The sequence below is a fragment of the Gavia stellata genome, chromosome 11 (genome assembly GCF_030936135.1).
Source record: "Gavia stellata isolate bGavSte3 chromosome 11, bGavSte3.hap2, whole genome shotgun sequence".
Lineage (NCBI taxonomy): Eukaryota > Metazoa > Chordata > Aves > Gaviiformes > Gaviidae > Gavia > Gavia stellata.
Window position 1 is genome coordinate 15,602,552 of NC_082604.1, and position 26,520 is coordinate 15,629,071.

Genomic DNA, 26,520 nt, shown 5'->3' on the forward strand with positions numbered 1-26,520 from the left:
ATACTGATTTTGCAGATAAATAATTTCTTCATCTAGCCACAAATTTAAAAGTGTATATGGTTATTTAAATGCTAATTTGCTCTCAGATTCTATGGAGAAAACCTGCATAACACACAGCTGCCACAGGTGTAACCAGAGAAGCAGGCTCAGCTCGGCTTTGCAAGGCTATGTCAATTGCCCAACCTCAGCGTATTTGAGGAGACGTTTCAAAGACTCAGTAAAGATCAAGCACTATCATCACTGAAAGCATTTTCTCAGCTCCTTTAGTAAAGAAAGCATTAAAATTGTTAAGATGTAACCTAATTTATCTAGCTACCTTTGAACCTGGCTGCAAGATGTAATTATTACAAGTAATAAAAAAGCATCATTAGATACCAAATTCACATAATTTTTTTTAAGTTCTCTTTTTATTTCTGAATTGAGAAAGGTAAGTTTTTAGAAATAGCAGATTTTTATTGCTTGTGTATGCATCCTGAACTGAGCACAGTTTTTTTGTTTGTTTGCTTTTGCATTCAGTTTGACCACAAGCCTGCCCCAGAAGACTTTCTCAGCTTTGGTTCAAGACTTATATTCTTTTATTTGTACGAACAGCCTGGATTTCAAGAATTGAAGCCAAGATACATAGCAAGCCAAATATTTCCCTACTGTAAAGTTAACACAGACAAAGCAATGATGCTCCTGAGTGACTGAAGACTATATACTATTAGGTGCTCAAAAACAAGCACACCATTTCTGCAGAAAAGGAATTGATATAAATAACGGGCAATACAGACATAGATACAAGCATAAAGGAACGGTAGATAACAGGGAATACAACAATCAGGCATAGCCTATCATCAAGCTAGCCAGTACTGAATCTTTATAAATACTAAGGCAAAGAAGGTTTTTTGAAGACAGTGCAATAGGTCTGAGATTTTCCCCAGGAACAGCTTGTTATTACGACAGGTACGATTGACTGCATTTGTAAAGACCAAGTGAGGATACTGCAGTCAACAAAATTCAGGAACAGAAAAACAGAACTAGAGTATCCTGCTGCTTTAATAATGCACTCTACATAGGCAGGTATCTCTTTCTGAGATTTCCTCTAAGATCCCAATTATCTGCTTGATGCACTGTTCCATTTTGAATACAAACTGCTACTGATTAAACACAGATTTTATCATTCCATTGGGAACCTTACATCCAAAGTTCTTTCCTTGAGAATACGTCAGCTCATCTTATTAAGAAGTTACACAAAACTATCAAAATCTTACAAAGGTTAAAAAGACATTGCCACTTGATTTGTAAACAAAACCAATTCCCATACTGTACGTGAAAATTAGGTTAGCTTAACTCTATCCCTTTTCAAAATACTCATTTTGACTATTTGTCTTTTAACAGATATTGAGCAAAGCAAACACGAGCCAACAGTATGCCTTAAGAGCAAAGGAGACTAACAGGAGCTGCATTAGCAGAAACATAGTCAGCAGTATCAAGCAAAACTATTATTCCCCTTTGCTTGGCACTTCTAATAAGGCATCTGGAATACTGTATTCAGTTTTGGGGCCCCCAGTATGACAAGGATGTTGATAACCTGGAGCAAGTTCTGCAGAGGGCCATCAAGATGGTGAGGGATCTTGAAGACAAGAGAGGATGAGGGCACGGGGCTTGTTTTAGCTTTGAAAAAAAAAGTTCAGTGGAACCTAAAAGCAGCCTTCTAGTACCTACAATGAGGTTACCCAGAAGACAGAGCCAAGTGCATGTTGCATGATGGAAAGAGATCAGAAACCACAAATAAATTGAAACAGACATTTCAATCAGAAATAAGGAAGAAGCTTTTTCCCTATAAGGGTAGTCAAGCATTGGAACAGATCGGCCAGAAAGGTTTTGCAGTTCACATCCTTTGAGGTTTTCAGGGCTCAGTGGGTTGAAACCCTTTGCAATGTGATTGACCTCACAGGTGAGCCTGAATTATTTTATGACTCCAAGATGTTTGGAGAGTTTCATTTTCACCTTGCCTTGGCGTCAAATTTAGCTGACATCTATAATTTCAGCTATTTTCCTTACTTCCTCTTTTGCTTTCTTTTTATTAAAAGAAATTGGCAAAAGGCCTTCAAAGACAGTGAGCCAGTCTCTCTACATGCCAGACACTAAACACATGGGCATGTGCAGTTAAATGGGGAAACCACAGATCAGACCAAAGTACTTCAGCCACCATTACTCACTAAATACAGAGATCTGTTAGCTCAACTGTAAGACAGTTCAGAACAAGTTCCACCTCCTAAGACAAAACACTTATTTTGAGACAGTGTTCAATGGGACTTTTTTCAACATCTAAAATGAAATTATTGTGGCTACTTATAAATCTGAGAAATTAAGTTAAGAAGTGTTTGCTGTTTAGCTTGAATTAAAACGATCACAATATTAAAACATACCCTACAGATCGGGGGGGGGGGGGGGAGAATGTCACAAGACAACTATTTCCTTAGCAATACACTACTCAATTAGGTCAAAGGAGATTTCTACCAGTGAGTCAAGTTTCACCACGTACTTTTCAAAACACAAACTGTCCCACCTACAGATGGCGCTACAGATCACAGCAAACAGTTTAAAAGACCGCTCCCTCCTGTACACATACTTCTCTCACACGATTACTGGAGTTAAGAGATCTTGCTTTAGATTCGTTAGCTGCTTTGTCAATGCACACCTAAAGCTCAGTATTTAATGCACATAAGAGGTATGCACCCTTCATCCTTTTCAAATTGAATCTTTTTTTTTTTGCTAGTCCCTAGTATTGAAAGGATTAACATTCCTTTTGTGCTTATCACTTTCTTGAATCTCTTTTTTTTTTGCCTCCTCATCTTTTTGTACTGGAGATTAAAACAAATAAAACTGTCAAATAACGTTCCAGGAAATAAAGCATGGAAAAGAAAACAGATTGCTGTGAACACGAAAATTGCAATCTGTACCTCTAACTTCCTCTAATACCTATGGGGATTACATAAGTCTTGATTCAGAAGGAGGAAGGCAAAAGGAGAACTAGGCTATGTCCCATGAAAAGTCCCCAGGCAACCTAAGCTTGTATACCCCTATTCTATGTATATACACAAGCACACATTGCTAAAAAGTCATTCCCAAAGTCAGCTGTGTAGAAAGTTCTTGTAATACAATCCTTAACCACTCTAAGGGAGCATTATATTCCCACTCCCAAGCAACTCTCACATATACCATCAAAGTGTCAGCTGGGAGAATACTCATTTGGCCCAGAGTAACTACATCAAAAATAAATCATTAAGGTAAAAGAACAGGGTTGAAAGGTATTACCTTCCAAGGCTAACAATTTGCAAGCAAGAAAAAACTGTCCCATTCTTATTACCTACAGTCCTACCAGCCTGCCAGGCAACAGAATAGAGCTAAAATAACCAAAGTGCATCTGCTATGCTGATCTGGTTATATCTGGTTAATGAACTAATACTGAATTGGGCAGCAGCATTGCAAGGGTAAAAGTGACAGAGTCTGTTAAAAAAAAAAAAACTGGCTATGAACAAAGCCAGATCTACTAAACTCAAGTTCCCTCCAATCTCTAAGTTTCAGCAAGCAAAACAAATTATTAGATTACATGCTGTTCCAGAATCGTTATGCCCTTGGGTTGATTAAAACCAAATATAAGACAACCTACATACCTAAAAAAGCAGCATATTATTGAAATCAAAATGCATTAACTTTTACAGGATAAAAACATTAATTTTCATGTACTATCCGTAGCAAGTATGTGGAATATAAACTGTCAATACATAAGAATTTCTCCTCATAATTTTTATTACATTTCAACATATTGAGGGAAAGGTATTGCCTTGCAGGTATATGAAGAAAAAAAACAGTCACTGAAGAAGAAAGAATTAAGGCCAGTAATATTGCAAGATGATATGTTTACTGTAACAATTTTCATAGATATTTGAAAGCTAAACTAAGACATTCAGATATATTAGAAAAAGCAAATGAAACCAACACTTAACTACCACTCTTCAAAATTGTCCACCTTTACAACTATAATGTGGAAGCAGTATTCTAGCTAATGAAATACAAGGTAACATTACTGTAGGTCACAAGGACTGTGAGAAAAGTTTGGTTTCAGTTTCACATAAACTAGCATCAACACCAATAGATGCAACTATGCTTTTAAATACTGGTAGTAAATGTGAAATCTGACCTTCATATACTGAAGGTCAAACAACTGTCTGACTTCCATACGATACTTGAGACAAAAAGGCTGAAGAAAGACAGGTGGCTTTGTCATAAATGTTCAAATCTCAGCCACTTAGAAAAATAACAAAGTAATTCACACTGTATCAGGTTCTGTTAGGTAACACTATATACCATGACCACCAGACTGTACTGGAAAAGCAGCTGCATTATCTAGCAAACAGTTCAGCTGAGAACATACAGTTTTGTCTATAGTGAGACTTCCAAAATTAGGCCATTCTTCCTTTCAACACATTTGTGATCTTGTCACAATAATGTGCTTGTTGTCATGCATGCAGTGTCATGGACAAGTCCTTGTATTACTGGCCGTCTACTAGCATGTGAGAATAAAAACTGAAGATGCAACTTCGTAATTAAATTACACCTTCACATGCATTTTTATGTAAAATTTGAAAGATACAGGGACAACACTACCTTTTAGCTGATAAGTTAGTCTTATTGTGGGCTTCTTGGTAGCAAAATAAGCGAACTTCTATAGGATAAACTTCCCAGTTTCTGAAGGGGACCAAGGGAAGAATAATCACAAAGCCTGGATTTAACAGTATGCAGTATCCTGCACTTCAGATGTCAGCAGGTTTCCCCTATAGGGGAAGCACAAAATGTGTGCTACAGTCAGAACATCATAACACATATCTCATAGCAGCAGATATTTGCTTCACAATCCCAGCTGCTGGAATTTGGAGCATCTTTAACAAAAACAAAATGGTTTGGTAGGGACCTAAATCCTCAAGTCCATTACACTATTCCAAGGTGTATAAGAGAAAAAAGAAAAAACAAAACATTAAAGGCAGTGTAACTGTCTTAAATGGCTTAGAAGACTTTCAATAAGGGAGACTGCCCATGTACAGTTATTCTGGAGCTTCGGAAAACATTTAAAAAATTTTCGCTAAGCCTGTTACTGTAGTGTAAGTCTAATACATCTTGTATAAGCACAAAGTATTATCTTCCTTTTTTATATTTGCCAACAAACACAGGAAAATTCTGTTTCCCAATTAAGTGTTCAATTCTTGTAAGCAGCACCAAATCTTTCAATAGGTCTTCATTTCTTTTCAAGCGTCAGATCTTCCTTGTCAATCTCTTCTAAGCACTTAAATTCTTCTACATCTCTTTTGTACCATAGTACCTTAAATTTGACAGTATCTCCAGCAAAGCCTTATGCAGACCAAGTAGAACGGAACAGGTTTACACCACACTCTTATGTCAATAAGGTGTTTCTTTTCATGTATTAACATGACATGGGTGACTCACCTTGAGATTCAAAAGTGACCCAGGTATTTTCTGAGAAAACACTTCATAACTATTCAACTTCTATAGATACTACTGAAGTACAATCAAAGTGCAGGACACTATACTGGCCCTGCTGAACTAGAGCCTGCCCATTAATTACTTCAACTGTTCAAGGCTTCATTCTAGTCTTAGCTTCCGAAGCAGCAACACACCATTCCTCTCCCAGGGTTTAATTTATAATTTAATCAGGATATTTTCACTAATAACTCAAACTAGGATGCATTTTTTAGAAACTTTAACTGATATATTATCTCAAAAGATAGCCTGTTAAACCATGCCAAAAGTTTTACTGAAGTCAGAATTTATCATATTTACTGTTTCTTCCTACCACAAGAACTTACGATGTTAGAAAGAAATTAAGTTTGACAAAACTGTTATCAACAACTATGATGGCTATTATTTGGCTCCTTTATCACTTTCAAGGAGCTACAAAAAGACTGTAGAATCATTCCATGTACCAGTTAAACCTGGATCCTCCTTTCCTGCCTTGCTCCTATATACACCCTTTTTAAAAGATAGTGTTTGCCCATCTGCAATTTCCCAGACCTTCATCCATCCTCCCTGACTAAGGACAACTGTAATGACTCTTAAATTGCCTCATTAAGTTCTTTGCACATGCAAACATGAAATGCATTAGAACCAGCTTATTTCAAAACACCTCAGCTGATAGAATAAAACTTTGCCTATCCTTGCCTACCCTGTTGTCCATTCTGCTCCTGCTTCTAAGAGACTCTATTTCCACCATAGCTTCAGAAAGAGAAGTTCTATGGCTCTAAGCATAAGATTTAGATGACGGCATACAAATAAATAGCACAATTGTGTTTTCCATACTATTTCTCATATACCCTAGCATTACTCCATTTTCTCCAAAGATGACAATTCTTAGAGAAAATTTTCATTAAGGTGACTAGGGTGACAGAGGCCTTCGCTATGCAGGTAACTAGGTAACTAAAATTCCAGAGAAACATATAATTTAAGTTTTCCAGTGTACAATCAGGATTCACAAAAATCAAAGGAAGATAATCCATTCCTACACTGCAAGTTCAACTAGATGTAACCCCTCAGTGTTCAATTACTTACCAACCTGAAAAATATGGTATTCCTGGGCTGCTCAGTTTTTTCATATAAAGAGATTTTAATGGCTGTTCTTGGCAATATGTAACTCTTGTCCCTGACTAGGTTAAGAGGCTGATCTACTTTATCTACTATCCATTTTCTACTTTCTGAGAAAACACAACACAACTCTTGAATTTCCTCTATAGTTTCCTTTAAGGCATTTCTGACACATTTCATATTAGCGTCAATATGACAAATTTCAGAAAAGCTACAATAAGCACATACACTTTTTTTAACTGCACAAACTCGCTAGCACATCACACGATTGCTTATGTTCTGCAGCTAAGTGGACTTTCGTAAACAGTCCAAACAGCCTCTGATAAGAGTTCACTCAGTAAGGCATCCTATCCACTTTATCTTGCTGGGTAGTACAAGCTCCCGAGCTTCCCTACAGGCTGCAGCACTAGACCTTTGGCCCGTCTCCCCCAGTGCTCTTCCTGAGCTCTATGACCATTTCATGAAAACAGATCATCACAGCACATTGCCTTGAGTTATTACTGAGAAGCTCACACACCTTTTCCAACGCTGTCAGTATTGAGGGCACACTTGAAACAAAAGTTAACTTCTTTGGGGACAAATAATAGGTCTGATGCAAAAAAATTCAAGCAACATTGTAACTTTAACATGGGCAGGGAGATCTTGATTTAGTGAAAATATACATCAATGTGCATTACCCTGCTCAGTTTTCTCACCACTCACTAGTGACAACTGGATTCACGTAGTTTTCCAAAAAAAATAAAGTCCTTCCAAATCACAGCTATGTAAGTAGAAGAAATTCTTATGAACAGACTGAAAAGTTTACTGTCAGAAAAATATAGCTTCAGATTTCCCAAATTATTAATGAAGTAATGACTGAAGAGTCATCAGTATGGATGAGTATAAGCATGCTAAGCCTGTCAGCGAGGTTCCAAATTCAGAGCATAAATCCAATGTAATGGTCACTTAACAGTACATTTGACAAACAAGTTTATAAATTTTTGACTAAGCTAAATGCACACATCTGTTATTAAACATTTCAATAATTAAATCCCCTGTGACTACTGATCTTAATAATTTAAGTTTTCTATGGAAATAAATATTTTATAAAATGAAGGAAACGTAGAGAACAATGTTGAGCTAATAGTCTCAACAAGAAAAATAAACCAGAGATTTCTATATCATACCTCTACACTTGGGCTAAGGCTGCTCGGCAGTGTTTCTGATGTCACTGTTGTGCTTGGAAGGCTGGAGAAGTCCCAGGTATTCACAGGTTGTATTGGTTCAGACGGCTGAGAGTGATCAATGCATTTTGGATTGTCCAATAAGGTCACTTCATAAAATTCTTGAATATCTAAAGACGTGAAAAAATTGAGAAGTTAGGCTTTACAGTTACTGCAACATTCTGATTTTAACATCTTCTTCCTGCAAGACAAATTGGATACATACTATCCAATTATCTATCCAATTATCTATCTATTTATCACCAAGATGACACAAATCTCCCCACAGGATACACAACTCACTCTCTATATCCCACATCTCAGAACCAATGTGTCCCCACTCACTTTGGGCTTCTGTCACTGACCCCAGTAGCATGATCTGCAGCAGGAACAGCAGAAGCACATGGAATAACTGCAGTGGAATAGTGGAAGGGATGTGTGTCTATGCTTCAAGTTATGGTATATGTAATTTCAGCTAATGTAGCCTTTGGTTAGCTGAAGTCTACTGTTCAAGGGCAATATCAGAAGGTCTTTTTTGTGGTATATGTTTTAATTAAATGACCACAGGAAATAGAAGTATACTGATGAAATCAGCAAGAGAGAGAAGTTTCAAGAAGTTAGGAAAAAGGAGACTGATCAGGATGGGTCATAATCTGCTTTTTCAGTCTAAGTAACAGAAATAGGATGAAATTTTAACAGTATGAATTACTCATACTGATGAACTAATAAACAGCTTTTCCTATAACCCTGAAGACTCAACTGGAAACTTCCGGGGAACAAGAATCTGGCTACATTAGGTTTTTTATTGACATCCTATCAACTACATGAAGCACCAATAACACAATCTAAAGAAGCACCAAAGGTGTTTCTATGGAAGTGTAAGCATATGAAACTTGCTACCACAACTGTAATCACATCCGTAAACACTCACATTAAAAAAAATAAATTAAATCTGAAAAGGTATAGGCTAAGGGAAGAGCAAACAAACAAAGTTGTGTTGTAAAGCTTTTAGTCTCTTCTTCGAAGTAAAAATCTGCTAAACAGGAGTTGTAAACTCATTTTTAATTACACCAACTTCATAGAAGACAAACATACACAGTTAGCCCAAGCAGTAAATAGGACTCAGCCATGAATAAGGAGGACTCTGATCTGCAGAATCTTGTAGCTTTTCAGCAGCTGCCCAGAGCCAGTAACAGAGGCACAATAACTAATTCCTTTATAGAGCTGCAACACAAAAGAAAGACCACGCAAATGAGAAGTCTTACTGTTGCTGGTGTTCCAGGCATACATATTTTTTTTTTTTTATATAGACACTGCACTCCTGCTCTCTACCCGTTCAGAAAACTGCAATTCTCAAATTCCATTTGTATCTTCTCTCTGAGCAGGAGTCAAATTCCTATCAACTCCTTACATTAATTTTTAAAGTTATACTTGCTCTTAGCGCTGCTGATTGAAAGAAATAGCAGTAAAGGTTGCAGAAGATGTTAAGTGACCTAGATATACAGGAGCAAAGCAGCCTAAAAGATACAAATTACCTTTAGCTACCTCAGTTGGAAATTTGTCTTGTAGCTGCATTAATGTTAATACATCAATCAAGCACACCAAGTAAAGATTTTTTTTCCCCTGCCCCCAATAGCAAGTACTTTGTATATTAAAATAGGCAGTGGTTTTAAGTTGATTCTATAGCTGCAATCCACCGCAGCCAGGCCAGGAAGATTACTGCATTATTTATGGGAAGGGGTTATTTGTATAACTGTCTTGCAACAGAAATCTAGGGCACCGATTCTCAATTTTGCTACTATTCTTTTAAGGCCTTGCCAGCGGAGGTAGCCATTTACTTATACTGCAGAATGACTTGTTTCAAAAAGCACATTATTTCCCATACAATTTCTCCACTTCTCTATGAAGGACACCACAATAGACTTACTATTCAAAGATGTCAGAAATATATACACCACTTAATATGGGGATTAGTTTCTGTTTATCCTGAACTTGCTCCAAATCCACAAAGAAGTTTCTAAGAACTTGGTGTCTGTATGATAATATCTACCTTTTTTTTTCCTCAAACATTTATTTACATTTTTGCTACTCAGAATGCAAACATTAAGTACTTACGAGTATAGGCAAGCAGCCTATGCACTCTGAATGCATTAGGTACACAAGGAATGAGTGCTGGACATTTACATTTTTTAAAGCCAGAAACTCAGGCCATACTAAATCTAACCTAAAAAATTTCTTCTTCTCATCTACTGCTATGTATCAACTCACAAAAATATTTCATCACATGAACACACTTAGGTATCTACTGAAGTCATATTAATCTGTGGATGCATTATTAGCATATGAAAAGTTTAACATTTTCCTAATTCTTACAAATAGCAGGTAGTAAAATAATCATTTTTTTTAGTTACATTTATGGTTAGATTGCCTCTTCAAGCTAGATATGCTTTTTTCATGTCCCAGCCCCTTCCTCCCACATAAATTCCAAGACAGATTATATCTCAAAGTTACAGAAAACTAATTCACACAAGAATAATTCAAATCAGGTATCACACAACAGTAAAAGAAAATGCAGATGGGGAACATTTCTAACTAGAGGGAGAACATTAAAAGAACAGCTGACTGACACTTAAGAAACAGGAGCACAAACTTTCAGGAAAGCCAAAGTGACAAAAAGTGATGAACAGTAGGCACCACAGAAAATCATCCTGGAGTTTGATGGCAACAAGAATAAAAGTCTATACGAAGCAAGTGACAGACCACCAGTTCTGAAAAGGAGGACTCTTATGAAAAAGAAAATTATTTTTCTTAACTTACTAGTAATGAGAAAAGCTAAACAGTGGTGGCAAACACAGTATTTTTTTCAGTATTCATTACAGTAGAAGTTGACCAACTTCAAGCAGTTTGCTGGTGTATTTTTTTTTTCCCCTTGCCATATTCTCCACTCATTTTAGTTTTGTTCTTTTAACAGGCTCATTCACCAGTAATGTGATGCACTACAAGCTAAAACTGCTCACTCTTAAGGCAAACAAGAAAGAGTTATCTACTGAGTATAAACTGAAACCCAAATTGACTTCACAAGGGAGTTCCAGGTTCACTAAAAACCACAACACAGTAATTAAAGGAACAGAACTGCAGAAGCAAACAAATTCTTACATCTCCTAAATTAATTATGTTTGACAGCACTTGAAGAGCCTACATCAATTCCATCTAGAGGATCTGCCTCCGAGGGCAAGGATTCCAACTAGCAACAGGACACCATTCCTCCTTAGAACTCAGACATAAGGCCTCTGCTTGCCATTTCTACTGGTATGTGGAGCATCTGATACTTCTTGCCATATATTCAGAGAGTACACTTGTAATCAGGATAACTTAAGATCAGTGCACGTTCTAAAAATCTCATTGTGAGATCAAGCTCACCACATGTACCTTTCCTTCAGAAAGGAATATGTCATTTTAGTATAGTCAGCCAGTAAAATAAAGTTGAGCAGAATTATTCTCTGCATGCACTTATGCATGAACCTTCTGATAACTGTAACTTTGCAAGTCAAAGATGGGATACCTATAATTGCATTTTCTTAAGAGAACGGTGTAACACCATAAACAAGGTGTTGACATTGCTTGTAACAGGCCACGGGCCTCATGTTAAGTTAATAACCAGGCCTCTGCACTTGTGTTGGCCTGCCTGGAGCTTTGTTTTAGCTTGTCCACCTCTTAACAGCAATTATCTAAAGACCAGGTGACTCATCTAATTTGTATAGCTTTTACTTAGCTTTGGACAATTGTGTGACATAACACCTATTTTTTATAAATATTTTTATAAAAAATACACACAGCTTATACATAAATACATAGTATTTAAATGTATATATTTGCATATGTTGTATATTCCATATGTATTTTAAATATATGAAAACCAATAGGTGTTACATCACACAATTGTCCGAAGCTAAGTAAAAGCTATACATAAGTACATGCACACACACAGATTGTATATACAAATAAGAGTGGGTGCGTGTATTTCTGTAACTAATAGATATCTGTAACAAGTAGCTATTCTGTAGGGAATTAATTACCTATGACCCCAGAACAAAAAGCAGCATAGAGGAGCACAAGCACAGAATGACAGCAGAGGCCTTGAAAATAAAGGCACAGGATGGTATCAGAGGCCTCAAGGCTATAAACAACTCACCAACTGCTAATTACTGGTCAAAGGAAGCCAACCTTGAGAACTGGGCAAAACCAGTTTGGAGGATAACAGAACAAAGAACAAGCATCCAGCATATGTAAAACGCACTGTATATACAAGAAATTCAAACGTAACATGGAACTGCAAAGTAATAAAGAAAGAACAAAGCACAGAGTATGTTAGCAAACAAAAATAACCTCAAGAAAACACAACAGTGAGGAGGAAGAAACCATCAACACCGTACATCTCCATGCGAAGGATTCCCTGTACCACTCAGTCACCCATTCCCCGTTCCTCCCTGCCCACATTTTAATGTTTTGACTTTCTAACAAGTATTAAGCAACTCACTGTAAATTTTTACATGTTGTTGTTCTTTCAGTTTCTGATATTAGACCTTTAATGTTATGGTATAGGGGGAATCACTAAAATTTCATTGGCATTTACTACTTATTAAAAGCATTTTTTAAAAATAATTAAGAGTAGTCCTTTGATGATCACAGTAACCTATTGTTTTTAGGCTTTTCATTTTTATGCTTTAAGCATCTTGACCATTTGTGGGTTATAGATGGTTTTGCTTAACTAAATGCCAGGAAATTATACACAAGCTTAACATTTCACGGACTAAAACACTGACACATTTACTACAACAGACTGCACTGGACATTGTGCATGTAAAACAGTGAACTGTTGCCCTTACACTGTACACTACACAAAGTTGTAAACTGCTACCACAATATACATGAAGTTAACAACCACACTTGTATATGCTGTATTAATTGTATACTCATCTGAAGATTTGCAGTTTTAATGTGTTTAACAGCTTTGTGCATGAGCAAGAGTTAATTTAAGAAGTTCATGTTTGTTTTGTGTTTGCTCATTTTTTATAAACTCTAAATTCATTTTTTGCATTCTAAAATGCAAAGGGGAAGGGTCACCTCCCTCGACCTGCTGGCAGTACTTTGTCTAATGCAGCCCAGGATACTATTCGCCACCTTTGCTGCAACAGTATGCTGCTTGCTCTTGTTCAACTTGGTGTCCACCAGGACCCCCAGGTCCTTTTTCTGCAAAGCTGCTTTCCAGCTAGGTGGCCCCCAGCATATATTGGTACATGGGATGGTTCCTTTCCAAGTGCTGGACTTTGCACTTCTCCTTGTTGAACTCCATGAGTTCCCTGTCAGCCCATTTCTCCAGCCTGTTGAGGTCCCTCTGCACAGCAGTATGACGAAGGTTTATGCGCTCCAGCTATATAACTAATTCTGCACCGACATCGATGACGTATTCCTTTCTGATAGATGTTCAACAGCAGAACAAACCAATTGGAGCCAATGTCAAAGTCACGAAGTCAGAAAACCACTAGATATATTTGCATCAACATACAGACTTCACAGCACAAGGCATTTCAATACCAGCTTTGTTCAACAGAACCTTTCAGCGCAACCATGCTCCCTCAGGCTTGCAAGCAACCAAGGAGCTTATGAATTCTTTCAGAAATTGACTTATTTCAGTTTAGTATTTCACTTAAAGATCCATCCACGTGAGCAATTCCTTTGTCATCTCTCATTGGTCTGCCTCTTCTCAGACATTTACTCAAATACAGCACATGCAAATGCCTGATTTATTCAAATATGGGTAACTTCACAAACAAACAGGTCTGTTAAGAATTTGACTACCTGTATGTTGTCCAGAAAGAGGTGTCATCCCATTACAAATTAAGTACTTCTCTAATTCTAGGGGGGGTGGAGGGGGTGGGAAAGACATCTTTCTTTCTTAGGGCTTCCTGCCAAAGCACCTGAAGCACTGAAAACTTAAGTCTTAAAACTACTAGAAAGGAAAACAAAGGTCAACATGTTATTTCAATTCAGGGCAATTTGAGATATATGGCATCCGCCAAATTCTTAGCAGCCCTACATAATGAATGTATAGACAAAAATGTTAGCAGAGTCATGGTTACTGTCAGAACAGGCAAAAGAGTCTGCCAGTGCTATAGACTTTCATTCTTCAGTTATAAAGCAACTCCTACTAATTCTAAGGAAGTCTCAATCCTGCATGCTTACTTCACCTGCTATATCAACCTAAGAATATCTAGTTAACATGAGTAAACCAAGACTTGAAAAGTATATGATTAGTGATCAATAAGACAATACAAACACAAAGAAAATCTTCATATCCAATTACCAAGCCAATGACCAGAGTCAACTAAATATTCTCTTTGTGTATTCATTGGTTGTGTTGTGTCATGGTGTGTGTGTCTGGTCAAAAAAAAATGTTTGCATTCATACTACGAAAAGTGAAAACCAGCCTCATCACAACCCATGTAAAGCCCCTTTCAGGGTTGGTTGTTTTGGGTTTGTTTTTTTTTTTCTTCTTTAAAAACCTAAACCAATTACTGCCATGCACAATCAAGACTTCTTAAAGATAGAAGTTGCAGTGCAACTTTCTCACTACATGTGGTCTGTTCTACAAAATCCTTTGCTACAAGCTGTAGCATCCAACTACTCATCCTCAGTCCTTCCACCTGTTTCAGTAACTGTGTCGTACCCTTTAAACCTCCCTTCTGTACACAATTCTTTGCTTAACTCAAATCCCAGCAGATGCTATTTTCCACTTCTAACACAAATGCTCCTTAATTTGCACTCAACTGAAACTGCCCTCATCTAACCTCGGATCTAGTTGTTTGCTTTTATTCCTCTAGCTGCTTTTTGCAGTCAGACAGGTTCAACTCCCTGCCAGCCTGTCCACTTATGCTTTCCAAACTGCTCATTCATATTTTCCTCCTTGCTTACTAATCACACTTTCACCATATCTTCACGTTGTCTCTTTCCAATTTTCCTTCAGAAACCCACACAGTCTTATCCTCTACATTCAGAGCTAAGGTACAAAAAACTTTAAAAAAAAAATTCAAGTTGTCATCACACAGCCAAAAATTGGCATAACAATCTTCTGCTGTCCGAACTCTTTTCCATTTAATACCACCTCATGCACACTTAGTCATCAACGTAAGCCTAAAAAAACCAAACAAAAAACACCACAAAAAACCAAAATAAAACCCAAACTAAAAATCAAGTCCCAGTTATCCACCCTCTCCAAATATCTCAACCCAGGTTGCAAATCAGCAGCCAATATAACAGCATACTTTTTTTCTTAAAAGGATGTATTTACTACTGTCTTTAGTGGTAACAAAAGCCCATCAGGGACAAAGGAAGTGTTACTATTAAGTCTTATTTGTAAGAATGTCCACTAAATAGTGTCAGTACAGGACTGAGAATTTTTCTCTCCAAACAAATGCATCCAAAAAAATCAAACTATTTTTGGGATGAGTTCAGTCAACACTCCAAGATGAGCTTTCATACAGGTGCAGAGCTCTGCCTAGAGGAGACAGCGCAAGCATTCGTTTCTTCTACCAACAGTAAGCTCATAGACTCCAAGGTAATTAGCAGACATTGTGTCAGATACCACCACAAGGATGGGTGGCACCACATACTAGCATCTCCACCAGCAATAACATTTGTACATCTCTTGCAGCCAAATTCTAACACAAGTTTCTGAAAACAGGACTTAAATTTGCAATGCTTTTACAATTTGCCCACAAGTTTTCCTTATTGCACCTCTGTCTTAGGCTGACCTTTTATTTTCAAGCCAAAATAACTCAAGCTTTTTTGAGGACATGGCTGGGAAGATATTCGCACATTACAAGATTCCTATAACAGCTTTACCAAAGAGCTCTAGAGCCTCCCCTAATTTGGAGAAGCAACATGAAGCTAAGGAGGTTATTCTAGTGTCAGCCCTACACCTTCTGTGGTCTTTTAACATTCCTGCAAATTTGGCCTAGTTATAATTCAGGAAGCCATCTGTGCAAGGAGACTACTAGTCAGCTGCTAGAGTTCAGTTTCTTTGAGGATTCATTCCACCTGCACCAAAACAAGCACCACCCCTCAAAACACAAGCAACCAGATACACAGGAGACATGTGGCATTCCAGCTGCAGAGCGGAACAAGATGTTCTACCCTTGCTGCTGGGATCACCATGGAAGCAGGCGTAAGATTAAGACCAAATATCCTCTCATGCTTTCCCCCTTCCTCTACACTGTACCCAAGCACTGAAGCAAGTGTTGAGCAAAATTAGGAGCAAAGCCAGGTACACGGCAGCATGGGAGGAGATAGGCATCAGAACTAGGGAACACAGGTGAAAGAACACATGAAAGAAAGTGAAGCAAGAACAGGATAGAAGATAAGCTTTCCCAGAACCTGGAAACTATACCAATTATACCCAACTTCAACTTTCTTTTCAGTCCCTGGATGAACAGCAGATTTACTGACAAAGTTTTCTTGTCAATAGCCCCTTTTAATGGTAACCCTGTGAAGAGAATAATACTGTAATTGATAAATTCTACAGTGCAGCTATTCAACACTGAATACATAGTCAGTATAATAACCACAAGGATAATCTTTTGCCACAATACTATTTATCTGCATAGCAGTAGCTACTCAACTTACACTAGTCTTACTTGCTATTTTAGGCTACCAAAAGCAGCACCTAATCCCAAAAATTCAATACATTGCACTGTCACACACACACTCATAATACAGCATGGAAAATCCTTAAAAGAGCAAGCACACAGCAGCCCCAAAACTTTCTACACTATTGAACTACATTACATACAAAACAATAAGTAGTTCTTTAAAAAGGAGGAACAATGAGACTGTTTCACTCATTATTAGGTTCTGTGAAGAGGAAGACATGAAGTTCTTCCAAGAACTGGGACATTCTGAAGCAATGACAAACTACATGGGAGAAAGCATACTAACAATGACTGAGTTAAAACTCCAATCATCTGGACACCAATTAAAATGTTCTACCCTCCCTCCATCTGGATAAATACATTAAAATAATCAAGTACCTTTGAAGACACAACCCTAGGTCAAACCCCTCTGAAACTGACCAAGTTTCAGTAGGAGACCATAGTAAGCATAACCATAGTATACTCTTAGGTAACTTGTTTGAAAAGCAAACACCTCAAACTTCCAAGAATTACATCCGTGGATGTTTCAGCCTCAAATATGAGCAAATATGTTGTATTACAGAAGTTGCCATCTGGGGAAAAAGTCACAAAAATGCAGCAAGGATAAGATTTCAATGTCAAAATACCCTGTTTAGCATCTGCAACAATTTCAGTAGTATCCAACGTAACAGAAGACCCAATTCTCTCTGAACTTTCCTCTAATAAAAGAAAAACACAAAACAATACTCTCCGACTATCTAACCAGATCCTTGACTTACGGTCAAGAATTTCTGGATTCTTAACGTAAATATTATTCAACTGAGTCTGACAGAACTTGTACTAGGGCCTCAGTAACATTTAGAAAATGGGAAGCAGTTCACAAAGTAGCCTTTCCCAAGTTAACTGAAGAGCAACCTTACACAATGACACATACCCACAACTAAAATTCTCTGAGGCCTGAGCTGACTTGAAAAGTTAACTGTGTCATCATGCCATATGCTCTATTAACTAACTATATCACTGAAATAAAAGCTGATACTGAAGTTTCCCCCAAGAGCAAGTACTTTTGGTATCAGTTGTGAAGAAGAGCTTCTGCTTTAACTGTGTTTGATTTTAATTTAGCCAGCAAGTACAGAAAATATTTCCACTCTGGATAATCGAGAGGGAACTAAAAGAGCAAGAATGTCTACAGAGATGCCACACACAGCTCAGAGAGCTGGGGCCGCATGCCATCTAGCAGAAATGTGTCAATCCACTCCAAAGGGTACTAACTTTGAGGAGTGCTGACCCAATCCAGTCTACCTCAGCCTAAAAATCTAGGGTTGTTTCCCTAATTCAGTTCAGAAAGCCAGTGGGGACAGAGCTGAGAAACATGCAGAATATGTTTTATATTCCTAGAAGTTTCAGCCCTGGTCAGACTGCTGATAAATCTCAACTAAGAGTTTACCTTAATGCAACCATCTATTTTACAAAAATTTCAGAGACAGGACTGCTTTCTCTGGTGCGTAAAAACATATTAACAGCATTTTTAATATATTCTGTCCAATTCGTAAAGCTCATGAATACAAACTATAGTTAAAAAACCTTAATGATTACCGGGGGGAAGTTGTTTTTTGATTCAGTGAGGATTACTGAAACCACTACATTTTTTTCTTCAAAATTTCCCACACTGGATATTTAGTGTCAGGAATAGCCAGCGCCTAAGCACAATTCTTGAGGCAGATCTTAATGCAAAAGGAATCCAAGTGAAATAAAATTAGACTGCTTACACATATGAAATTCAACACATTCAACCTCCCCAAATCAAATTTGCCATTTTATACCAAAAAGTCTCTATATGCGTAGCTATAAAATAGTATATAAAAAAAAAACAAACACACACTTAAGACGGACAAGGCAAGAAAGGCGGAAAGAAAGGCGGCACCACCAACTACATTGCCAGGGTATGTAGAGACACTTTTAGAATTCCCTTTTTATGACACCTGTGCAAATGAAGTGAGTTATTGTCAGAAAAAGGAATGTTTTTAAAGTAGTACACTGCTTCATGTTTCTAGCTATAACTAGTAATATTTTTAATTTTAGAAGACTATTTTAATATGGTCAACTGCAGCACACAACCCATTAAAAACAGATTTTAATTACACAAAAAGATTCTGTGTATAAACAGAAGTCTGTTTCACATGTTTTTTTCCCTCAGAAGTGTTAGACTTATCCATGCAAGTGTTCCTCCTCTTATATTTTCCAAAAGATAAATACGTCATGTATCTGTACCTTTACAAGAACCTGTACCTTCTCAAGAAGGTAAAAAAGTGCCTAAATTAGAAGCAGAAATTATCTGCAGAATTATTACCTCACTAGTTGAATATCAAATTCTTTACCAAAGTGAAATTAAGTCTATCCCATGCCTCTGTATGTGGATATCTTACTCCAGTCTCTTAATAAACCAACTCACCTTACCAATTATCAGAATATCTATATCTAAGCTATTTTAACTACAACCAAGAAATCACAAGCTAGAAAAAGATAACACACAATTCTGTGACTGTACAGTAGGAAATTTACTTAAAACTGACACTATTCTCAAGCTGATTTTAATTACAGGCCATTGGTATCCATTTAAGTACTAGACATTGTTACGCTTGGCTGGTTGAAGCAATGGCCATAGGAAATACCACATTACAGAAGACATAGAAAATTTGAAAAATGGGCTTTTTCAAACTGTTTTAAGGAGGTCACATTTGGTTACCAATTTTGTTACTAATTTAAAGTTCTTACAGTTATTTCATTTAAAATATAACACTGTTGCAGTAATGTCAATTTCATAACACTGGTTGTTCACACTGACTAGTTACAGCTCTAATTCAAATAATTTAAAGCCTTAATTAGATATTTAAGAATCAGGTCAAGTTTGTAGATTGCTGAACTAAAACTTTATTGATAGAATTAAAAGGAGAACACAACATAAAAAGGCTCAAATGAGAAAATAATACCATTTGTTCTTCAGCATCCAAATGGAAATTCACCAAAAAAAACCCTTTAATTATTTCACGAGTATCTAAATATATGAAATATAGATAAAATGTGTAGTTTTCAAGAATATTTAATTTCCTCCATTATAAACTTAAAGATACATATCTGTGCATAAAATAATGTCTATTTTTTGCTTGAAAGAAGAGCATTTGATTGCCAAGTTAAAAACTATAGATAAAAAGATACACGAATTTGACAGCAGATCCTGACTGCAGCATTCACAAACATTCTCACCTATCATGGACAGGCAGGTCTTGGATATAGTGCAGTAACTTGGCAGAAAAAGCAGAAAATAAATGGATGAAGTCTTGTTTCTTTTTTAGTATTACTTAAAAAAAAGAACCAAACAGAAACTAGAAGTAGCACGCTTTCTGGAAGAAGTATCTATATGAGAAATAACTTGGTAGTTAAGCTTGAAGTTTTCTGTCAGAACAGCATTGGCTATTTAAGTTGAGGACACGTCACAACTCCTCTAAAAGGCGCACTTAAAAATCTGATATGAAGTAATGTAAGTAATGTGAACCTGCAGCACAACTGAATACTTCATCCAACCTGCTCCCAAGTCTTCATGGAAAAGAGGACAGGCAGGAGCAGACTCAAGGTCTTCCCAGTAACTGCAGCCATCCTCCAGATAGCATCTTTTCCAGGGAATCCCCCCACTCTTTACCCCCCATCATGCAGCAGTCACACCATAAAAAGATGTTTTCAGGAAAACAATAGCCAGGAGCAGCCTGCCACAAACAAGAACTCCCTCCGACATATTTCCACAGAAAGGAGCAGCTAAAGGAGAAAGACTCAAGTTGACAGCATGAATTGCTTGGAAAGTACTAGCCTTCTGTGTTACCACCTTTCAGACAAACAGTTTGGGAACATACGCATACACTCTGTAATAAACCATCATATAGTGAACAGGTAAATGCAAAGTTAACACAACACACCCAAGAAGCATAACACCTATTGTGCACGCACAGCTGAACTGAACTCGACAAAAGCCAGGATATAGTTGCAACATACAACTTCTTACAAGACCAGAAAACAGGCCATGTAGCCCACCCAGGAATGTGGTGTTGTCTGTTTTCTGCTCTTGCAGAATGAAGCCAGCAGACACGAGGTTGCCTGCTGTTTCAAGTTTACTACTACTAAGTGTAGAGTTATTGAAACAATGAAGATCCGTATGTTGATAGGTGAAGAAACTGTCTTGCAGTTTAGAATATCAAAGGCTAATGGATCGGTATCTTATTCAACAAAGGGGAGAAAATAGAGTGCTGCATGGATCTTCAAGATAGTTTAAAGAAAACGCCACCACACACACAGAGAACAAGAAAAATGGTGATCAACACTGAAATTTGCCGGGTAAAAATAAAAAGGACAAATGCAGTACATTAAGCTTCTGATATAACACTTCAACATTCTGATCCACCAATGAGTGAATCCTGTTCATACATGTCCCACAAAGATTATGTCCAGCTTTTCATCATAGAGTTGCTTAGCATCAACCAAGTATTGAAGAGAAATGCACAGAGTTCCTGTAAGTAAAAGATTTCTGTAACTGACCTATTTTCACAACTACCTTTCATGAACTTACATGACAAAAAAAACACAGCAAGATCACCATCTTCTGAAAACCTACATAAGATGATGAAATAAATGCTCCAGAAGAAAACATTCCACATGCAGCAATGCATGCTTATGTTTTGCCTGTCCCTGTGTTTCCACCACAACATACGTTCAAAGATGCTGCAGTACTATGAAGTAAGATGTACACCTGTATGACGCTAACCATGCAGTAAGCCAAATAACAAATTTAGCTACAGTGTTTGTTACTAGTACAATTCAGACACAGGTTACTTTGTTAAAAGACAAGGATGTAGAACTTTACAAATTTTACTCTTGAAGGTAAACTAACAAAACCCTTTCATTCATTAGCTGTCGTAAAGATAGTGACGATCAATCAAGGAGAAACCACATCTCACTGCTTTCCCGCAGAAGTTTCCAAATAAAGTCAGGATTCTACAAGTTGTATTTATGCTCAAATTTTTTTCCAAACAGACATGCAGGAAATTCAAAATTACACGTAAGTAGTTCAACAAGACTTCTGTGAACATTTTAAGCGAATACTCTAAGAATTAGTAGTGTTTTCACTACACTTGAATATGCAACAAATGAAAGGGAAAAGATCACTGTAGTATTCCTTGAAACATTAGAGGTTTCTTCTCATTTACTTTAAGTTAACTTTGCACTTCAGATATACGCTTTGTGATGTTTTTAGAGATTCTTCAGCAGGAACATTTGTCCGAATCCTACCTTAGATTAAAACGATTTCAACTCATTCATTAACCTGTTACATATGGACTCATAGAAAAAAAAAAAAATACTCCTTAGAAATTGTTCAGGTGAATAAGATATGTGGAAAAACAGTCTACAGTAATTTACAATAACATGTCACAGAAGAAAAAGTTGCACCACACTTTTAAGCAATCAAAAACCTCAAATAAAGTAAGTATATGAAACAAGTGAACTGTTGATCTGTAACAGCACGTGTTACTATGCAAAACAAAGCCACAACGACAAAAAGCACACGGCTTCTAACATAAAGGGGGAAAAAGTTTTCTTCTAAACACTGCAAGTGACAGCATAAGCAAGAACCGACCGACCGGCTTGAGCACAAACTGAGAGAAGTCAGCCTTTACCTATCAAAGCCTGGAAAAGGTTACTTTGGAAGATGCTGATGACACGCTCTATGGAGTTTCGCAGCTGCCGGTCCTCCGCCTGGCTCAGCTTGGAGCGGTATTCCTCCAGGAGGCGCAGGGCTCGCTGGGTATCTGCAAGCGGAGACCAGACACACCGGTGACCCCGGCGCAGGAGGTAGGAGGACCAGGGATGCACACGCCGGGGAACGCAACAAGCCTCCGCACTCGGGACCGCCCCAGCCCAGCCCGGCAGCTTCTTTGTTCGCAGCTGGGAGAGCGCGGGCGGGACCGTGCCCCTCGGCGGGCTCGCACTGCCCGCAGCCCGGCAGCTCCCGGCGGCAGCCGCCCCTCCTCGCCCGTCCCGCCGCCGCCCGCCGCAGCAGCTGTCAGGCAGCGACTCCGGCAGCTGCCGGGGCCCCTCAGCGTGCGGTGCTCACCTTGCTTCCTGACGGGCATGGCGCTGCGGGGCCGCGGCGCTCCCCCGGCGGCCGGGGCTCCGCCTCACAAACTTTGAGCCCGACTCAGGGCGGCGCGGCGGGGGCGGCGGCGCGGCTCCCCCTGCCGGCCGGGCGCGGGGGGGCGGTGGCCACCCCGCCTAACCGACCCACCGACCGACCCGCACACCCGCCGGCCGGCCGGCGAGCAAGGGGCTCTGCTCGGGGCTCCCGCCGCGGCGCCTCCGTGAGGGACGGAACAAACCGGACCGAGCCGGATGGCGGGGTGCAGTGCGTGGGGCGGGCCGGGCCGGGCCGGGCCGGTGCCGGGGCGGGCAGGGCTGGGGCGCTCGCGCCGCCCGCCACCTCCCGCTCGCACTGCTCGGAAATTCCAAACTTTCCAGCCAAAATGGCGGCCTAGAGGCTGTGGGGAGCGCGCCCCCCCCCCCCCCCACGTGACCGGGCCCGGCGGCCGCCCAATCAGGGCTCGGCTCGGCTCGGGGCCGGTACCTAGTCGGCGGGGCGGGGGAGGGAGGAGGCAAGGTGAGCGCTCGCCGCCCGCCTTAAAGGGGCCGGCGCGCAGCAGCCTGGCCCCGCCCAGGCCCGCGCGAGGGGAGGCGGTCCCCGAGACCCGCCCCGCCCGCCCGGCCCCTCAGGGCGCCTGAAAGCTGCCTCCGAGTGCCGGCGGGGCCCGCGGCGGCGCAGGGGAGGGGACCGCCCGCCGCGTGGAAGGCGAGGCTGAGTCCGCTACCCGGCTCCCGCTCCACCCAGCCCCTCCGCGGCCGGCGGCGCCGTGCTCCCTCCCTCCCTCCCGCCGGCCGAGACGGCGCGGCCTCACCGGCGGGACCGGGACGAAACCCCGCCCTCGAGCGTCCCCGGTGCCGATTGCCACCGCCCCGCTGCGGGCGTGAGGCGCTCCCCGGTGTGGCGGAGCCGCTCTCCCCGGGGCACCGCTGGTGACGGCCGGTGTGTGCTCTGGGCGGGCGGGGCAGCTACAGGTGTGCCGCCTAAGTTACTTGGCGGTGTCGGTTATCCCCCTTTAACTGCCGTTTACCAAACGTGTGTGCAGCTGGCAGGAGTTAATGGGCAAAAATGGACTAAATGGCTGTGTTGGCACTGATACTGTAAGAGTTCCAGGCACGGATCAGCTCCTGTAAAAGAGATGTGCTCTACTGTAAAAATTGTGCTGCTCCTGTGAAAATGCACAGCTGGAGGTGTTCCCTGCTGCAGGAAGATGACAGCCGAATTACGTGACGAGGTCATGGGACAGGCAGGGGAATGCGGGTACCTTACAGACCTTCCCGGCCCACACAAGCAGCAACACACGGAGCACTGGCATCCACCTGTTGCTGTTTTGTTCCTTCAGTCATCCTGGTGAAGAGCGGCGTGAGAAGGAGAGGAAGGGCTTATTTGGAGGATAAAGAAATAACTTTGCTGTGGTTAATAGAAGACATAAGGGTAACATAAGGACATCACAGGAGAAAGCATGAAAAGCTTTGCTACCTGACAATTTAAGTATAGGCTAACATCACGGACTGATCAGAATCATGCCTTCAAAGGCAATACAGTTTGCTTTTTTGCATGACAGCAAAGAGGAGACGGAGCATAGAAATGGGTGACTTGGATAGAAACACGCGCGACGTAGCTGATCTTTGCAGCGTAGTCTAGGTGCCCATTGAAGGGAAAATGTATATTAAAAGTGGTGAATTTAGGGGTAACTGAAATGCATGTACTGAGGGGGAATGTTACTCATTTCTCAATCAGATCAATGATCAACCAGAACCTCGGATCTGAAACACTTCAAACTCTGTATGTATGTGTATATGAGAGGCAGAGAGAGACTTGAAAGTTCAAAGCAAATCCTGCTGATGTGATTTTTTTTTGATCCAAGTTTGCATCTCCATTTACACTTTTTTGATTTAGACACAACTAAAAACACACAAGAGCTTACCCCAGGTACCTAAAAAGAATCTCCTGGGCAACTCTTGCAAATCTGAAGTCTAAAAATCAGGACTAGATTTGGCTGTGGCAAAGTCCTAATCTTAGTTTATAGAAAACTTACACCGCAACAAGTCTAACCCAGATCTAGAAAAGGCCTCTCTTCACTCTCTCCCTCTCCCCCCCAATACTCCCATGTTTTGTACTTAGATTTGCACCAGGATTTTCTCCTCCTCCCACAGCTATGTACTGTGAAATTGTTCACATACCTCATTGAAGAAAACAGAATATACATTTAGTGCTGACACACATTTTCCATTTTTCTCCTTTCTAGTTGTATTTTCAAACTTTCAGAGTTTTGACACTAACTGGTACCATTTCATGTATTTTGAAATGACAGCACGGTAAGAAGGGACATTGGCAGAAGCCTCCATCATCTGGCCTCATCAGTTCTCACTGTTTACAACAGCAATAAATGCACTCTAAAAGGGCCATAGTCCTTTTGATGTCAGAGGAATATATATACAGAAGGAGAGGAAGAAGAGCCTAAATTTAGCTAGCAGAAAGGAGACATCTGCAGCAGTTAGGTTGGTTTTGCTGACTGACAAAAATGTATTATTACAATGCAAAAAAATAAAATTTTTTGCAATTAAAGGAACCACCATAAAGAAACTACTTTTTCATAAACAGGATTGCATGTTTCCAAGGCTTTTTTATTTTAAATAAGAGATAATCCTATTACATATGGTCATTGTGCTGAGGATAGAGAAATAATCCTGTATATAACACCCTGAGACAGCATTTCTCACTTGTTACTAATGCTCCAGGAGAAAAAAAAGAAAACATCAAAGAAGGGGTCAGGATGACGGATCAGCAAGCCAGGAAGCAATTAGGTGAGCCTTATTGTACCTCAGAGAATGGTGTTGGTTCCCAGCACTTCTGTTTCAGTTCTAGGAGTATATTTGTTGATTGAAAGTGATTGAACCAGAAAGCACAGTATTAAACTTCAGTGTATAAAGTGGTTTTGAAGTTCCAGTGCATATAGAAAGTATCCCATGAATGGAAAATATCATTGCAGTAAGAGGCAGTGTTGCAAAACTGTCCTGTATTACACGTAGGCTTTTTCAGGCTCCAGTTTTCAGGACATTATGTAGTTCTCTTGGAGGAGGGGAAAACTGGGTATGAACCAGAGCATCGTTTGTTCCACACCTTAAGCAATATCATTTAAATCAAACCGTTATAAGCAGCATACAGAAAGGCCTGTACTTAAATTGACCACTGGTGTGGTCAGCATACAAGTCAGCATTATGCTGTGCTCAACACACATCCTGGCTGTGCTCCAGAATGACCCTTGGTGTAGGAACTCCAATCCTGTTGCCATCGCAGCCCTCTTGGCCCCAGAAGCGGCTGAGGATCTGACCGACAGCCCCCTCTCCCTACCTTCCGATCTCACCATTAGAAACCCTCCTTTTGTGACCACTGCCAGCAGCCTGCGTGGGTCCCTCGGTCTGGGACCGTACCTCTGGCAGGGGCAGGCAGCTTGCTACAACGCATGTATTGCTCTGCCTGTTGAAGGAGTGGTGCTTAGCGGGCATGTGCAATATGGGAGCAGGCAGCTGTTGACAGCAAGGAGGGCAGCACAGCGCAAGCGTGTTGCCCAGATGTGGAGAAACTTCCATAACAGCCACCTGATCCTAGCCCATGCCATTTGTGCACACAGGGAAAAGCAGGCCCTGGGCAAGAGGCTAATAAACCCAGTTTACAAACCCATAGTTAAACAGAGGTAATGCTTTCCCATTTTGAGAAACTACGTCAGGGCTTATTGGCAGCTGCCTGCTCTGATAATGATCGCAGTAGTGACCCCTGCCAGGGATTTGCACCTGGTCATACACCAGCT

The 26,520-nt window shown here is 40.0% G+C and overlaps 1 protein-coding gene across 13 annotated transcripts in view; it reads right to left on the reverse strand.

Annotated features, from left to right (window-relative positions):
* DLG1 (discs large MAGUK scaffold protein 1) overlaps positions 1 to 22,707 on the reverse strand; it is a 168,931-nt gene extending 146,224 nt beyond the window's left edge. For all 13 annotated transcript variants that reach the window (XM_059822546.1, XM_059822547.1, XM_059822544.1 and 10 more), the window contains exons 1-3: positions 22,689 to 22,707; positions 22,252 to 22,383; positions 7,809 to 7,975 (exon numbers count right to left, since the gene is read on the reverse strand). In XM_059822546.1, the coding sequence (XP_059678529.1) occupies positions 7,809 to 7,975; positions 22,252 to 22,383; positions 22,689 to 22,707 (318 nt within the window). The remainder of the gene's footprint in view (positions 1 to 7,808; positions 7,976 to 22,251; positions 22,384 to 22,688) is intronic.
* Positions 22,708 to 26,520: the final 3,813 nt, after the last annotated feature.